The 17775-nt window shown below is 41.5% G+C and overlaps 1 protein-coding gene across 1 annotated transcript in view; it reads right to left on the bottom strand.

The window, feature by feature from the left end:
* The window catches only part of TRPM1 (transient receptor potential cation channel subfamily M member 1), a 111884-nt gene extending 109800 nt beyond the window's left edge, over nt 1-2084 (bottom strand). The window contains exon 1 of the mRNA XM_027570304.2: nt 1912-2084. Within this exon, the coding sequence (XP_027426105.1) occupies nt 1912-2084 (173 nt within the window). The remainder of the gene's footprint in view (nt 1-1911) is intronic.
* Nucleotides 2085-17775: the final 15691 nt, after the last annotated feature.

Genomic DNA, 17775 nt, shown 5'->3' with positions numbered 1-17775 from the left:
CACACACACACACATACACACACACTAGGACATTCTTGAAAACATTTTCAACCAGATCAAAAGAGAGATTTCTAAAAATATTAAATGCTCCAAGTAAGAGGATTTTAAGGTAATAGAAAGTGTGTTTTGTTTTCACTTAGTTCAGAATGAAGATGACTAGCCACTTAAAATGTCTGAATGTCACTCTGTTTCTTGTTCTTATCAACTTGGCAAAGCAAATAAATGAGAATGCAAAGAGCCAAACCAAACAAAATTCTAGACCTCTCCTAGACAAGAACCAATAAAGCACAAACAATTACAGCAAACACATTCAACGTTAGCTGATGTTTTTGATTACATTTTCTGGGGCCTGAAACACATTGTAGACAGTGGCCAATTTATGCTATAAATACATCACAAATGTCATGAATTAGAACTGCTGCTAGGTAGTGTACAGAATGATAGTTGGTGAAGATTGCCAAAGACAATCCTTCCTTAAAGTCAAACCTGTATGAAGTCTACTCCCGGAGAGGCTGGTGTCCTTTTTAATTCCTCCCTAAATATTTAATTCAGACAGAGAAAATATGTCTCATATTTTCCCTTTCCACCTTTTTGGTCCTCCCTCATTCTTAGTTCCTATTCCTGGTCAACCCAGGAATGATTCCTGTAAATATTTCCATTCTTTGTCCCCCCTACTCTCTATTTCTGCTAATTTTTAACAAAGATTTTATTTACTTATTTGAGAAAGAGAGAAAGAGAGCATGAGCAGGGGGAAGGGGAGGGGGCAGAGGGAGAGGGAGAAACAGACACCCCACTGAGCAGGGAGCCCGATGATGATGTGGGGCTTGATCCCAGGACCCCAGGATCACGACCTGAGCCAAAGACAGACACTCAATGACTGAGCCACCCAGGCACCCCTCTATTTCTGCTAATTTTTGCGAAGGTTGTAAAAAAGAAGGTAAAAAATTTTAAAAGGTATTATTTCTGGTAACAAAAGGAAACTATTTGTTATAGAAAATGATTAAAAGAAAAAGAGGAAATGTAGCAAGGAATAAATAAACATCACCCAGATGGCCTTCATCCTAAAATAACAACAGATAGAATTTCAGCGTATTCCTAGGCTTCTTTCTGTGAATAGATTAGACCTATGTATGTGTGTGTGTGTAATGAAAACCATGTCCATCCTGCACGTTGTCATTATACATTGTTCTCTGTCCTTCTGCAAGTGGCTGCATTATATTTCATCCTGTGGATAGACCATGATTTATGTGCCCAGTTCCCTGTCTTGGACATTGGGTTGTTCCTGCATCTCACTGCAGTAAACAACGCTATGTAAATCTTGGCTTCCCTCAGGATTATTTCCTCAGAATGGACGCCTACACGTAGAATTGGACTTTGGTACATACTATTGCACTGCCTTCCAGAAACCCATTCCCACTTCCCACCGGCAGTGAGAGGGAATCCCCACCTCCCTTCACAGTCCTGTGTAGTCAAATCTATTTTTGCCCTGAGGTTTTAACTCACAGTTGGAATATCAGCTGATACAGGCTTATAGGTATAACCTCTGCCCCCTACCCCAAAGAACTTTAGCGACCGCAAGGGCTCTCGGGAAGAGGCACACTTTCCAGGAACAAGGGAGCAGAGGTGAGATGATAAGGAGTGACAGGCAAGGAGCGTAAACTCTGGAGCTGGGGCCTCCGTGCAGATCCCTGCCACCTACATTTAGAAGTCAGCTCTGAGGGAGCCTTGACACACTGGAGCCTGGTGTTGGCCGGCTGACACAGGGCTTGTCCCCGTAGGGAATCATCCCGGAGGCCTTGCCGGCTGAGCACGGATACACCCCTGTCCAGCCAGCCTCAGCAGGAGAGGCTCCAGGAAGCAGAGTCCCCCCTGAGCTTACCCACACCTGAGCTCAGCCCCACCTGGGCTTACCTGCTATAGTGGCAGAGCAGGGAGGGCCCAGGCCGGCCTCCTCCAGCTTCCTTGTCTGGCCAGGCAGGAAACTGGCTGAGGCGGGCCCACCCTTTAAGAGCAGAAGTCCACATGAGGAGCATGTGAGTGCCCGTGCCGGGGCCCTCATGATCCTGGTGAGGTGATGGCCCCATGACCTCGCTCCCAGGCGGGAAAAGGAAACCAGGGCCCCAGGTTGCCAGGCTGCTCAGTGTGGGATCCCATGAAAGGAGCCTTGGTATCTGAGAGAGTTGGGGGAGCTAGAACTTTCCCTTTGAAGTGACCCTCCCCCCAGCCAGTACTTCCCTTGCTAGAAATGTCAGCGTGGTTTGCATAATTGAGACAATTGGACATAATCGTTCTTTCAGAAGCCCCTCATCAGGCGGGCAGTGCCAGGGCCCCAGGGAGCCCGGAGAAGGCGGCACATGGCCCTAATCATCTGTAATCCTTTCTCAAATCATCTGAGGTTGAGCCAGAGGTCGAGGTGAACTCCACTACAAATGCAGTGTGAGTCCCACATGACTCCCGTACCCATCCGGGTGCTCCTAACCCCCATTGTCCCCACCCTACCAGCAGCCTGCACGGCCTGTAGCCACAGTCAGCCTAAAACTGCCATGGGGGGTATGCTGTAAGGATGTGCATGGTTAGTTCAGCTTTCAGGAAGCTTTCTCAGACTAGCAAGAAAGAGAAAGCCCAAACCTTGAAATTCTCCTGTCCACAACCTTCTAGGCAGGGGGCCGGGTTCCCCCCACACCTGGGGGTCTCCTGAGCTGCCTCCCTCATCTCCTAGAAGAGCGGACAGAAATGCAGACAGAGTGGATGCAGGGGCTCTTAGGGTAGTTTCCACTTTACAGATGAGGACACTGAGGCCTCTGAGTGAGCACGGGGTGTGGAGCAGGATCGTAAGTTCACCCCATCGAGCCCTGGTGGGCGTGCAGCCTGAACCTGGGACCATGCCCCCACCCCAAGCTGCAGGAGACCATATCCACACCTGGAGGACATCCAGGGGCCTCAGGGAGCCTCTGATCTCCAGACGTGGATGCCAGACTGTGCAGGTGGACCAGGCCATTTTCTGGGGAGGGAGTCTGTCCTTTGTTTTCATTAGCTTCCCTCAAGTCTATACCCACCAGAGGCTGACAAATTTATCCCAGGAGAGTGGGCCCAGTGGGGGGTGAAGTGTGACTTTGCCCATGTTCTGCAGGTGCACACAGCCCGGGGGCAGGGCAGCGCCCAGCCAGCGGCAGCTCTGGCCCAGTGCCAGGGTTGTTTTCCTTGTAAACTCATGGTTGGCTCTAGATAGATTCAAGGCTTTTAGCAGGAGTTCCTCCAGGGGTCAGAGGGTATCTGCAATGACAGTATTTTGGATGGCACAGATTGAGATGGAATTATGGAGACAGGCTGTTCCTAGTGTATCAAGAATCAAACTACAAGCAGCTGGGAGGCCCCCTGTGGCAGGTGATTGTCTTGCCTTCCCTGTGGCAGACTCGTACTCCATCATGGCTACAAAGTATGGAAACCTGGTGTTCCACGCCAAGGAGCAGCCCCATCTCAGCTGGCCGGTCAGTGCCTCTCCAGCCAATGGACGATATTGTCACTAGTCAAATAGGCCCCTTCCGGGGTCAGGTAACATGGAGAGACTGAGATCCTGAGGCTTCCAAAAGTGAACAACCCTCCTCCCTGGCGCTGGCCCAGTGAGGCAGGCAACCGGAACTGCCAAGTGCAACATGGTAGCCCAAGCCACATGTGGCTGCCCATCTAGAACTCCAAATTCATCCAGTCCGAAATGAAATGTGCTCCGAGCATACAACACACAAGATGACCAAGACTTTATATTGACTACATGTTGAGATGATATTTTGGATGTTTTGGGTTGAATAAAATGTATTATTAATTTTTTTTTACCTGCTTCTATTTATTTCTTTAAAGGGACTGCTGGAAAATGTAAAACGATGTCTGTGGATCGCAGCTGTGGCTCATGTTATATTCCTGTTGGCTGGTGCTGAGCCAGAGCCGGGGGAGGGAGGGGATCCTAAGCAGAATTCCCATATTCAGGAGGTGTCCTCCTCTGGGCATGGCACCTGGAAGAACCTGGTGCTAGGAGACAATACACGAGAACTGTGGACATGCTGTTGGTGTGTGAGGATTAGTACATGTCCAGTGAGCAGTCTGAGCCAATGATAATAGCATTGATATTAGTGACGAGGAAGACACATGCGGCAGTTAACTGCTACCAGGTCCTGCCTCTTGGGTAGTGACCTACTCGATTGGTCAGCCAGCCTTGGAGATGGTGTATTTCTTATCCTGGATAAGGAGTAAATGTGCTGAGGATCCTAGGGAATATGCAGCTTGCCTGTGATCACTGTTGGTGAGAGGAGCTAGGACAGTGACCTGTGTGGTCACCTGTGTGGGCTCTTGCGAAGGCAGGGCTAACCAGGTGGCGGGTGACCGGGGGGGTGGTTCCCCGGGTGGAGTCAGCACTCACACTCTGTCTCCGGGGTCTTGGTTTGGGTTCCCGTCAAAGGAGACTCTGAAACAAGTCCGTGATGTTTCTTGAGCTGCTCTGTGAACTGCATTTCCTGACCAACAGTAAGATCTTGAGAACTGTTTGGATTCAGAAAGCCTTTTTTTTTTTTTTTTTGACAAAACTCACTGATGACATGTGTCCTTCCATCAGGAGGCACCTAATGTCCGCTTGTCTGTCTTTTGTGAGGTTGGGGGATCTTGATGATGATCACCTAGAGCCTCTGCATCACTAGAACTTGCAAAAGGGTGATCTTCAGTTCTAACTTTCCTTCTTCATTCATTCACTGGACTTCACTTATAAAGAGAAACTTCCCCTGACCAAATTGGTTAGTGTGGTTCACACAGGAAAAGCAAAAGGTTTTGGTTTCCAGAGTAATGAGTTGGTTCCCTGGCATCATCCCAAGGTGACTAATGTGTTTCTTTTTTCAGAGTGTCAGTATGTATGAATTCATGGATGGAAACATACTTGATGCATTTCAATTCACAGCAGTTAACTTTCCTTATTGTTGTTCAAATTTTCCCAATTTCACATGGGCTCTTGAATCCTTCTGGCATGACACCAGGAGTCTCCGAGAACATCCTTGCTATTTGGAATGAAAAGGTGTTTCACACTCATCTGGTACATTTCCTGCCCTAGACCTGGATGTGGCCATTCGTCCAAGGAGTATTTCTAAATAGCATTTTAGTGGGAAATGGTACTTAGAAACCAGGATCTGCTTCTGAATTGAATTGTTTCTAGTCCCTGCAGTTGGCAGAATGGTGATATTTTGTGTGTGTATGTACATATAATATACATATGGTATACAATATATAATAATTACATATAACATAATTATATATGATATATAAGATATATAAGAGAAAATGCATTATAAGTTCATACTGATAGTTCCAATTCCAATTTAGAAACACAGCTAATTTACCTAATGTCCTGATTTTATATTTGTGTCTCTTTTCGCTTATTCTGTCTTATTCCTAATTACATTAACATAATTCGTCTCTTGCTTTATCCTAACTGCAGTTTCAGGACAACAATGCCAATATTACCATTAATAATACAATTACTAAATGCAGTTTCAAACATTGTTTTGTTGTTCATTTTTACCTTAGGTATATCCTATTTGAGTTTTAAAAGTACTTAAAATGATTCTTCTCTGTGTGGTTATTCCGCAAACTTGATACACAGTTGGGTTCATTTAATTTTCCTTTGCATTTTTAGGAATTGGTTTTCAATTTAATTTTGGTTTACAATTTCATAAAACATTTATATCATTGCAAAACCAAAACTGCAGATTTATTCAGAAGTATCTGGCTACGGTATCTCTCTCTCCCCCTTGTCCTTCCCTCTCACAAGTAAACTAAAACAAATTTTTTTATCTTTCCATTTTTAAATATTAGTGTATAATATTAATTATATATATATATATATATCCCTCTTCCTCTTTTTCACATAAATGGAAGAGTACTTTGTGTCTCCATTTTTCCAGGGAATTGCTTAGCCACTCCTCATTTCTTTTTGTCGTTGCATTGCCTAAAGCCTTGGGTGAATGAATGAAGGTTGATTCAATTGGAAGGACGCTCGGGTTGTTTTCAGTCTTTACAGGTCTTGTAGCAATAAAAAGCCATGTCACGCATTCTTCTGCGTTTTGCCAGGAATATTTAGCCTAGAATCCTAGAAGAGAGATTGCTGGAATTAACAGTAAATGCACATGTGATTTTGCTAATATTGCAAAATTTCCCTCCATACAGGTTACCATTATGTGTTCCACCAGTGTTTTATGAGAGTTCTTGTTTCCCCACTGCCTCATCTACAGAATATATCATGAAACTTTGGGATGTTTGCCAATCTTATTAAGAAATGATGTCTCCATATAGTTTTGGTTTGTAGTTTTTTTTTTTTCCTTGGGATTAATTCTTTCTTTCCAATTATTACCAAGAATTCTTTCTTGGTAATAATTCTTCTTTACAAGTTTGGTGGAATTTACCATAGAAACCATCTGGGCCTGGAGTATTCTTTGTGGGAAGTTTTAAAATTAGTAGTTCAATCTCTTTACTTTTTTAAATAGATCTATTCAGATCTATTTCTTCTTGACTCAGTTTTAATAATTTGTGTCTTTGAAGGAATTTGTCCATTACTTCTGGATTTTCAATTTGTTAGCATGATATTCCCTTATAATCCTTTTTATTTCTTAGATCAGTGGTGGTATCCCTTCTTTCATTCTTGATTTTAGTAACTTGAGTCTTCTCTCTCTCACAGCTCCCCCCCGCCCCCCGTCAATGTAGCTAAGGATTTGTCAACTTTGTTGATCTTTTCAGAGAACCAACTTTTGGTTGCTTTGATTTCTTCTCTTGTTTTTCTATTCTCTATTTTATTTCTTTCCATTCCAGTCTTATTTCCTTTCTTCTGCTTGATTTGAGTTTAGTTTGCTCTTCTTTCTTTAGTTTTGTAAAGTTGAAGGTTAGATTATTGATTTGCAGTCTTTCATTGTTAACGTAGGTCTCTAAAGCTATCAATTTCCCTCTGCACATTGCTTTAGCTGCATTCCATAAGTTGTGGTATGCTGTGTTTTCATTTTTGTTCATCTTGAAGTAGTTTCTAATTTTTCATGTGACTTTTTAACCCATTGATTGCTTAAGTGTATATGTAGTTGGTGACTTTCTCAAATTTCTTTCTGCTATTGATTTTGAATTTATTTCCACTCTGGTTGGAGAATATACTTAGTATGTTCAATCCTTCTAAACATATTTAGGCTTGTTTCATGGACTAGCATATGGTCTATCCTGGAAAATGTTCCATGTGAACTCAAGAGGAATATGTATTCTACTGCTGGGTGGTGTATTAGATGTCTATAGGTCAGTGTAGTTTTAATTTGCATTTATGTTACTATGAGTGAAGTTGGGCATCTTTTCATGTTTAAGTGCTGTCTGCATTTCTATTTCTGTGAACGTTCCACATCTTCTGCTCATTTTTTAAATAGGATCTTTTGCTTTATTCTTAAAGCTTATTCATATAAAGATGGTGACTTTTGACTGTGATGAAGTGGCAAATCTTTTTCACCCTCTTGTCATTTGTCATTTAACTTCATTTACTTGCCTTGGCCTCTTGCTTCCTTGCTATCCATAGTTGATCAATTTAATTCACCACTGACATCACCCTTTCTCTCTTTTTTTAAAGTTTTAATTTTAATCCCAGTTAGTTAATATACTGTGTTATATTAGTTTCAGGTGTACAATATAGTGATTCGACAAGTCCATACATCACCTGGTGCTCAGCAAAACAAATGCACTCCTTAACCTCCATCACCTATTTAACCCATCCCCCACCTCCCTCTCCTTTGGTGACCATCAGTTTGTTCTGCATTCTGAGTCTGATTCTTGATTTGTCTCTCTCTCTCTTTTTTTTCCCTTTGCTCGTCTGTTTTGTTTCTTAAATTCCACATATGAGTGAAATCATATGGTATTTGTCTTTCTCTGACTTATTTTGCTTAACATTATACTCACTAGCTCCCTCCACATCATCGCAAATGGCAAGATTTCATTCTTTTTTATGGCTAAATATGTTCCATTGTTTATATACACCACATCTTTATCCATTCTTCTGTCGATGGACACTTGGGCTACTTCTGTATCTTGGATATTGTAGGTAATGCTGCTGTAAACATCAGGGTACATGTATCCCTTTGAATTAGAATTTTTGCATTCTTTGGGTAAATACCCAGTAGTGAGATTGCTGGATCAGAAGGTAGTTCTATTTTTAACTTTTTAAGGAACCTCCATACTGTTTTCCGGAGTGACTGTACCAGTCTGCATTCCCACCAACAGTGCACGAGTATTCCTTTCTCTTCACATCCTTGCCAACACCTATTGTTTCTTGTGTTGTTGATTTTAGTGATTCTGACAAGTGTGAGACAATATCTCATTGTAGTTTTGATTTGCATTTCCCTGATGGTAAGTGATGATAAACATCTTTTCATGTGTTTGTTGGCCATCTGTATGTCTTTGGAGAAATGTCTGTTCATGTCTTTGGCCCATTTTTTAATTGTATTATTTGTTTTTTGGGTGTTGATTTGTATAGGTTCTTTATATATTTTGGATGTTAACCCTTTATCAGATATGACATCACCCTTTCTGTGCTGTGCAGAGGTGTGGGAAGGACTCGGATATGACTTCCAAGGTTCATAGACTAGCGCAGGAGATGGCACCTATACAATCACATTTGAAATACAAGGCAGACTATAGGAAGAATTCTAATCAGATGTGCCAAGAAGTAAGAAAATATAAGGGGAGAGAGAACATATCACCAGGAGGAGAGGTTCTTCAAACGGACATGTTTGGGTGGGATTCTAGATGGCAGATCTGAGGAAAGGAGGTACTTTATGCACGCTGGAGCTGGAGGGGGTAAGTGGGACCTCAGGCAGGCCGGCGGACCCTGTGACTTGAAGCATAATTCCCAGGCCAGGAGGGGTGATGAGCAGGGAAGTGGGAAGATCAGGCTGGGAGTAGAGGGCAAGGTGGGAGATACTTGGGGTTGCTGAGGGCTCAGGCTAGCACTGCCCAAGCAGAAGGTTTGTGAATCCTAACCTCAAAGTCCTGTTCCAAGTACCTTCCTTCTCAAAGTCTTATGTGGGGTAGGACTTGTATCTGTACAACAACACATTGCTCCTGGGATTGGCTGCAGAGGTGAGTTTCCACTTTCCATATTTCTGGATTGTTTACGCACATTTTAAAACAAGATAGTGTTGACTTTTGAATGACTTAATTGGCAGAATCCTTGAAATAAAGAAGCTGAGGCGGCAGATTAAAAAGATATATTTGCTTTGTAAATTAAACTCTTATTTCATTGAACAGTGCCTCTGCAAATAAAGAGGGCTAGAGAGGAATTTAAAATCTTTGGGATTGTTATCAAAGGTAGTCATAAAATAAATAAATGAATAACTAGATTAGGCAGAGACCTACAAGTCTATCAATGCTTTTGATCACCATAAATCTGCCCCCACTTCTCTGTAAATTCTCCACTGACTGACAGATGAAGTGGGTTTTTCCACTTGGGGGGAATTAAGATCCTCAAACATTTGGAACACAGGCTGTGGAAACTCCACTCTCTGGAAGGCAGAGGTCTTTCCTGGTGAGTCTCAGGAGCCAAGTTGGCCACTCTCCGAAGGATTCCCAGCCCCATCAACAGTTGAGTATTGGCAGCAACCTCTTTATACAACCCTTCGCCATTCCACATGGCTTCAGGCTTGTGGGAGCTGGAGTTCTTAGCATGCCTTCATTGCTGGTCATTCTGCAATGGAGGACAAAGGTTCTGGAGAGCTTACCATGGAGGTATCAGTTGGAGGATCCCAATTGGACAATGGCTTCCTGTCTGGTCATGACAGCTTTCTTTTCATTTTTTTTCTCTTCTTTTTTATTTATTTATTTTTGGCAGTGGATTATGTTGCAATGTTGGCAGATGACGTGAGCTAAGATAACAAGCACATGGGTGAAAAACCTGCCAAACATTAAATATTTTTTTAGTTTCTAGAATAATCTCCACAATGAAAATAAAGCCAGTGACTTTGCTGTGGAAATAATCAATTATGTCAAAGCTTTGTGGATGTCTTATAGTGGCATAAATATCAGGAACTGGTATGGCCAATCTGGGCAAAGAAGAGCAGTGTGCCTGGAGCTGCTATGGAATGGCCTCATCATGGCTGGAGCTTCTGGAAGTTCCAAAAAAAAGAGCATTATCTGAGCTGGTTTTCCTTCTCTTGATGTCTCATTCATCCACAAGTCCACCAAGCACATGTAAGGAGCAGTGCATCACAGTGCTGCAATCTATCCAAGTCTGAATATAATGTTCTGCCCTCTGGTGGGACCTAATGGTGTACTTCCAAGTTCCAACCATACACTGTGGCTCATGCTTCTTAAATAATCTTCACTGTGGAGCAGTGGCCAATCTCCCCAAATGTGAGTTCAGTTCTGTGAAAGTCACTTTAACCTTGTCTTCCTTTAAGATATCTGTGTTCCTGAGGAGAACTTTGGGCAAGAGCCAAGGCAAGAAGTTATTTCACCTCTCTGTGACTTGGTTTAGAGCAGCTGACGCATAAGAAGAACAGATCTCTGGGAGATAAAAGGATGTGCATGAGCCTCATGAAGCCAGCTGTGCCTTCTCACAGATCAGCCCTGAAAGATGTCTCAGAATGTGGAAAGGTTCTACAGGCTGTGCTCCCTTGACACCTGGCACAGAAGTTATTTATATTTCATGCATCATGCCTCGCTGGAAAGGGAGACCTCCTAATGGTCTTCAAGATAATTTCCTACCAGACTCCTCTCTTTTGAGCAATGCTTCATAGCTACTAAAATTTGGATTTTACCCAATTTGGTTACAATAACCCATAAAGCAAAGATGCACTCCAAACAAAAATTTAGGCATATCCAGTAAATCTAGTAAAGCTTTAAGCAAAAAGTTCTGGGAATAGAGTGCCCCTGTTACTTGTTTCAATTAGCAGAATGACTTTGAATTTTAATCTTTTGATAAAAATTTTTTGAAAAGTCTCTGAAAAACAGGCCAAGGCAGGCTGCTAAGGAGAAGGGTAACAAGTGTGAGCACACAGAACTTACAGTGGTTAAGGGCTAGTTCTGCAAAGTGTGGAAACATCAGGAGAGATTCTGGCATTCTATTTTTTTAAACAGTTTTAATAGACTTTATTATTTTTTTAGGGGTATTTTCATTTTGGGGCACCTGGGTGGCTCAGTCAGTTAAGCGACTGCCTTCAGGTCAGGTCATGATCCCAGGGTCCTGGGATTGAGTCCCACATTGGGCTGCATCTACTCTGTGAGGAGCCTGCTTCTCCCTCTGCCTGCCATTCCTCCTGCTTGTGCTCTTTCTCTCTTTGTCAAATAAATAAATAAAATCTTAAAAAATTTTTTTGAGATTTTATTTGTTTATTCACGAGAGACAGAGAGAGAGAAAGGCAGAGGCTCTCTGCAGGAAGCCCAATGTTGGACTCGATCCCAGGACCCTGGGATCACGACCTGAGCCGAAGGCAGAAGCTTAACCCACTGAGCCACACAGGCGCCCCTAGACTTTATTTTTTAAAACAGTTTTATATTTAAAGAAAAATTGAGAAGATAGTATAGAGAGTTCCCATATACCCTGCACTCTTCTATTATTAATATATTATTATGGTACGTTTATACTGTGAAATAAGAATATATATATGTGGTATACATTTCTATGGTAGTATATATACAATGGTATATTGTTATAATTAACGAGCCAACCTTGATATATTATCATTAACTAAACACTATATCCAGATTTCCTTAGGTTTTTTTTCTAATGTCCTTTCTTCTAAGGATCCATATTACATTTATTTTTTTCCAGCTTTATTGAGATACAATTGACACATAACATTGCGTAAGTTTAAGGTGTACAATGTGTTGATTGGATACATTTATAAATTGCAAAATGATTACCGCCATAGTATGAGCTACCACCTTACAACCTTTCACATAATTACCATTTCTTTTTTGTGGTGAGAACATTTAAGATCCATTCTTTTAGCAACATTCAGTGTATGACACAGAATTATTACTATCATCACCATGCTGTACATTAGATTCCCAAACTCGTTAATGTTGCAACTGGAAGTTTGTACTTTTTGACCAACATTTCCCCATTTCTCCCTACCCGCCAGCCCCTGCTAACCACCACTCTGTGCTCTGTTTCTCTGAGAGTCTAAAAAAGTTTAACTGTTTTAGATCCCACAAGAAGTGAGATCATACGGTATTTGTCTCTGTCTGACTTATCTCACTTAGCATTATGCCCTCAGGATCCATCCATGTTGCTGCAAATGGCAGGATTTCCTTCTGTCTCATGGCTGAATCATTCTACTTTTTAAAGATAATTATTCCCAGTTGACTCAGAAGGCAAGCAAACAAGGAACACTTTGGTTAAAGAGATTGTTAGTAATTAGTCCCAAATTTTCCATTGTCCCAGGAAACTGCTTGGCTGAGGTTTTCCTTTCTCATCGTGCCCAGTTCCTTCCTCCCAAGGGGGCAATTAAACTTTTTTTTTTTTTTTTTTTTTAAGCCACTGGGTCGAAGAGGAGTGGTGTCTGCTTTGAGGAGTCTCTACCTCAGAGATGCTGCCTCTTACAGTGTTGTATTTGCCTGGGAGCAACATTCTTTAAACTTCTAAAGTGGGCTCTTAAGAGTTTGGGCATTCTCAAAAAATGACCCCATGTGAATTAAATTGGGGCATTTCTGCATAGTCTCTTTTCCTTTTGAAGCATCGCAGTGCATATTAGGGTATTAAAGGCTCTGAGAAATCATGCAATGAAGAAACCTCTTTACTATTATGGAGCCCAGGGTTTCCTGAATTCGTTGACCCTGGAGTCCTTCTTTTCTTCTAAAATACCTCTAAATAGCCCTCAGAGCCAAAGGAAGGATTTGGGAAGCCCCAAACTCGGGTAACCATGAACTTAACCATCTGAGGGGCCCATAATTGTTCTGTGTTGGAGGAAACTTACTCCCAGAGATCCCATTCAAAGGTCTTGTTCCTGATGGTCCTTATTGAGGGCTCCCTTGGCTTTGATGAGATGGAATCATGTCCCAATGTGGATTCGACCTAAATAGCTCCCACTGTGACTCAATGATCTGGTTGGGGAATGGTCCCTGATAGGAGTGAGTTTCCCAGCTAAATTGCAGGAAGAGGAGGGGGACACAAGCAGCCCTGCTCCTGCCCCCTTCAGACTCCAGGGAGAACATCTGCATCCTGAGCTCCTCACTAGGCTGTGACCACTGGACCCAGGGCTTGCTCAAAGACACTGGTTGCACTTAGCCATCTGTGAAAATCTGGCCTCTGTGGTTCTATTCCCACATCCACCAAACTAGATGACTGCCTTTCCTGTACAGGGGTCTTTAAACATGCCCTTCTTCTCCCCATCTCTTTCTTGGCCTTTGACATTTTGTCCACCCATTTGGTAAGCTTGGACCCTGCTTTCTGTGCCCAACTCATGCTCCACAAGGGGGCAGCATCTTCCTCAGCCCTTCCCAACCAGCCCAGCCTGGGGATTGGGGCCCTCTCTGGCTGTCATAGCACCTTCTGTCCAAGCACCTGCTGCTGTAGATGGGAACAGTTGTGCACAGCCCTGTGCTCCCTGCTATACATGACCCCCCTGGCAAGGGCCTCATCATAATGCAGGAGTCCCATGTGCCTAGTAGGTGTTCAACTGGTGTTAAATGATCTGCACAGCTCCCCATGGGCAGACATTCTTTCTGTACCATGCTATAGAGCTCTGGGCTTCCTATCTTGTATGCTGGAGGTTTTGCATTTGCTGCAGCCCATCTTGGAGGGCCTCACAGGAGTCTCTGCTCTGGCTATGCTTGTGGGGTTTCCACCCACACCTGACTGCCTTGTCTCTGCTCCACTGGGGGTCACCTGGCTCTCTAGCCCATCCTCACTTGCCTGCCCAGTCCCCAGCTCTACCCCTTCTGGGAGATGAGGAAGGACTGGAGTTTTCCCCACTCACTGCTGAGAGGTCAGTACCTTTCCCCTGCCTTCACTCATCTTGCAGAGTGACCTAAGACATACAGACTAAGTGAAGACACTAGGTCCAATCTGCAGATTCAGTGTCATCAAATTAGTGTCTATCTTTTGTTTTTAAAGAATGCAAATGAAAGTCATTTTATTTGTAATTAATTTAACTTAATAGTTTATATATCCATATGGCTCAAACATTTTAAAAGCACAAGCAGGATTATGGGGAAGTATCCCACCCACACTTGGCCGCTATCTACAGTTTCCACATCTCCAAAATTGATAATACTTGTCTTGGTTTATTTTATTACCATCTGAAGATGGTGTGTGCAGGCAAATATGAGTACGAGTTCAGAAATGGAAATGTTTCTGAGGGGTCTACACCACCACTCTAGAGAACACTGTCCCAGTGTCAGGTCATCCTTGGGCATAAGGAAGTGGGAAATTGCCCAAGTGATTTTGGAAACTGTTGAGGATGAGCTAGACTTTAACCTGGAAACAGAGGAGAGGAAGGATGAGGAGAAGCAGGTGGCTTCTCCATCTTAAGTTTGAATAGCCCTGAGACTCCCTTATAATAATTGAAATGCCCTCCTTCTCTTTATCCCCAGCTCAAAATACCTAGCAATAACCACATTTTTTTACTCTCCTATGAAGAACTCTAAATTAAATAAACTTAAAATTTTTTGTTATAGAAAACTGTATGTAACATAAAATTTATAATTTTAACCATTTTAAAGGGTTCAGTACAGTGGCATTAAGCACATTCATATTGTTCTGTAAACATCACCACCATCCATCTCCAGAACTTTTTCATCATCTCAATCTGAAACTCATGCCCTCCTCCCCCAGAGTCCCTGGCAACCACCCTGATACTTTCTATGAAATTGACTGCTCTGAGGGACATCATATAGGTGGAATAATACAATATTTTTCCTTTTGTAACTGGCTTATTTCCCTAAGCATAATCCTCAAGGTTCATCCATGCTATAACAAGTGTCAGAATTTCCTTTCTTCTAAGGCTGAATAATATTCCATTGTATGTACAGATCAAGTTTTGTTTATCTATTCATCTGTTAATGGGCATTCAGGTTGTTTCCACCTCTTTGCAGTGAATATGTTGCTATGAACAGGTGTGTTCAAATATCTGAGTCCCTGTTTTCAATTCTTTTGCATATGTACCCAGAAGTAGAACTGATGGATCAAATGGTGATTCTATTTTCAATTTTTTGAGGAACTACCATACTGTTTTCCATGGCAGCTGCACAATTTTATATTTACACCAGCAATGCACAAGGGTTCTAATTTCTCCGCATCCATGCCAACATTTGTTGTTCTCTGTTTTTGTGTTGTTTTTAAATAATAGCCATTCTAATGGGTGTGAAGTGGAAATTAACTCATAATACAAGAGCACTGTGAGGGAAATACAATAATTATCTCCATTTTACACATAAGACACAGTGAGTCACTGTGAGATTAAACAACTTGTTTAAGGCAACACAGCTAGTAAATGGCAGCTACAGAATAAAAAATGGAGCAGTCAGGCTCCAGAGCTGTGTTCTAAGCCAATCTGCCACACTGCCTCTCTGCTGGGCATACCAGCATCCTTCTGGGATTTACTCTTGTTCTGTTCCTTCATAGTTTTCTTGGTAGATATTTAGACTGAATTTTCCTGTTGAGTATTAAATTTTTATTTTATTTTATTTTTTGAGTGTTAAAATTTTAGAGAAAGAAGAATTGATGGAGGCTTTCCTGTGCTGGGGACTTTTCTCCTTAATGCTGAACACAAGCCTCAGATCCAGACCCTCAGACCATGGTAAATTCCCTGTGTTGCTTTGGGTTGGGATCTTGAAGAGCTACTCTCTGGGGAAAAAGGTGAATATCAGCTTGTACAGGAACTGCAACTCAGCTTAAGGTTATATGTGTAAAAAAAAATCTCAATTCTTATAACTGAATTAAGGTGGTTCTAGATTGTTAATGCTTCAAGGTGCTTAAAAGGAAAAAAAATGATAATCTTCTTTGGAAGAAGATAACATCATCCTAAGCCTCAGTGTATTTCTACAAACAATATTTTTTTACATACAATTTATGCGAACAATCAAAGATAACCAGACACCTTGAGATACAAAACAAAAAGAAAAAGAACTAGCAGAAACAACAGACAATAGAAGAAAGCCACCAGTGTTTCCATGTATTGGAATTACCAGACACGGACTTTAAGGCAATAATACTTATGTGACCAACGAGATAGAAAAGTTGAAAACTTTTGCAGAAAGCTTTAAAAATAATCTTCACAGCTTTTAAAAATAGCAAACTAGAAATTGTAGATTGAAAAATCTGCTAACTGAAGTTAAGAATCCAATGGATTAGATCAACAAGGTATTAAAACAATTAAATAGGGAGTTGATGAATTGGAAGCTAAATTGGAAGATATTACTCAGAATGGTGTAGTAGAGAGAAAAGTAAACACAGAAGAGAGGATAAATGCAGATAATTCAAGGAAAAAGTCTCATTGTTTATATGGAATCCCGGAAGCAATAGAGAGAAAATAGAGTAGAAACAACAACTGAAAAGATAATGGCTGAGAATTTCCCAAACTGATGAAAGATATAAACCTACAATTTAAGAATCCCAATCAATTCCAAACAGAATAAATGCAAAAAAGTACACATCTTGACATACAATAGTGAAGTTGCTGAAAATCAAAGACAAAAGGAAAATCTTAAGAGGTTGAAGAGAAAAACCCAGATTACCTTGAATAGAGCAGACAGTTATAAAAAAGGCAATTGATTTCGCAACAGAAATAACAACAGTCAGAAGATAATGAAATGATGGGGCGCCTGGGTGGCTCAGTTGGTTAAGCGACTGCCTTCGGCTCAGGTCATGATCCTGGAGTCCCAGGATCGAGTCCCGCATCGGGCTCCCTGCTCAGCAGGGGGTCTGCTTCTCCCTCTGATCCTCCCCCATCTCATGCTCTATCTCATTCTCTCTCTTAAATAAATAAATAAAATCTTTAAAAAAAAAAAAAGAAGATAATGAAATGATGTTTTCAGAGAGCTGAAGGGAAAAAATTGCCAATCTAGAATTTTATGCCCAGCAAAAATATCCATCAACAATAAAAGGAAAATAGAGACATTTTCAGGCAAACAATAACAAAGAATTCATTTATAACAGGCATACATTAAAAGAATTACAAAGGGCTTCCTTCAGATAGAAGTAAAAATATCACAGATGGAAGTATGGAGCAGAAAGAAATACAGAAAAATGAAAATAGTAAATATGTGTGTACATATACATGGTTGTCAACTATATAACGTAATATCAATAATATCTTGTGGGATTTAAAGGATGCAGGATTTAAATACTTGACAATAACTTCTGGTTTCTGCTTGAACATGTACAGATTTTGGAATTCATCACCTCCATTCTTATAAGAAAAATCTTAAATCTATCAAAGAGTTGAGGTTATCGGAAATGACACCCAGAAAACTGGAGAGACAGACAAATGCAGAGAATTACAGTTCACAAGAACCAAGAATGGGTAAGAAAAGTTAAACTATAATTGACAAATTGCTGGAACCTGACTATGGACTAGCTTGAGAGTAAAAACTTCAGGGGGCCCAGTCTTAGGGAGGCCCTGCACATTTTTGTAAGTATCACCTCTAAGAGCTCAACTAGGTTCTCACAGTGAAGCTCAGAGTAAAATCCTCTCATGCTTCTGGCAGGGGGAGGGGAAAAGTATCCATTTTGATATATGCCTAGAGACTTCTGTTCTTCATCTGCTCTCAAGAAAAACTACT

This window comes from Zalophus californianus, chromosome 6 (genome assembly GCF_009762305.2).
Source record: "Zalophus californianus isolate mZalCal1 chromosome 6, mZalCal1.pri.v2, whole genome shotgun sequence".
Classification (NCBI taxonomy): domain Eukaryota; kingdom Metazoa; phylum Chordata; class Mammalia; order Carnivora; family Otariidae; genus Zalophus; species Zalophus californianus.
Note: the sequence above shows the minus strand (reverse complement) of the source record. Positions and strands in the feature narration are given on the sequence as shown.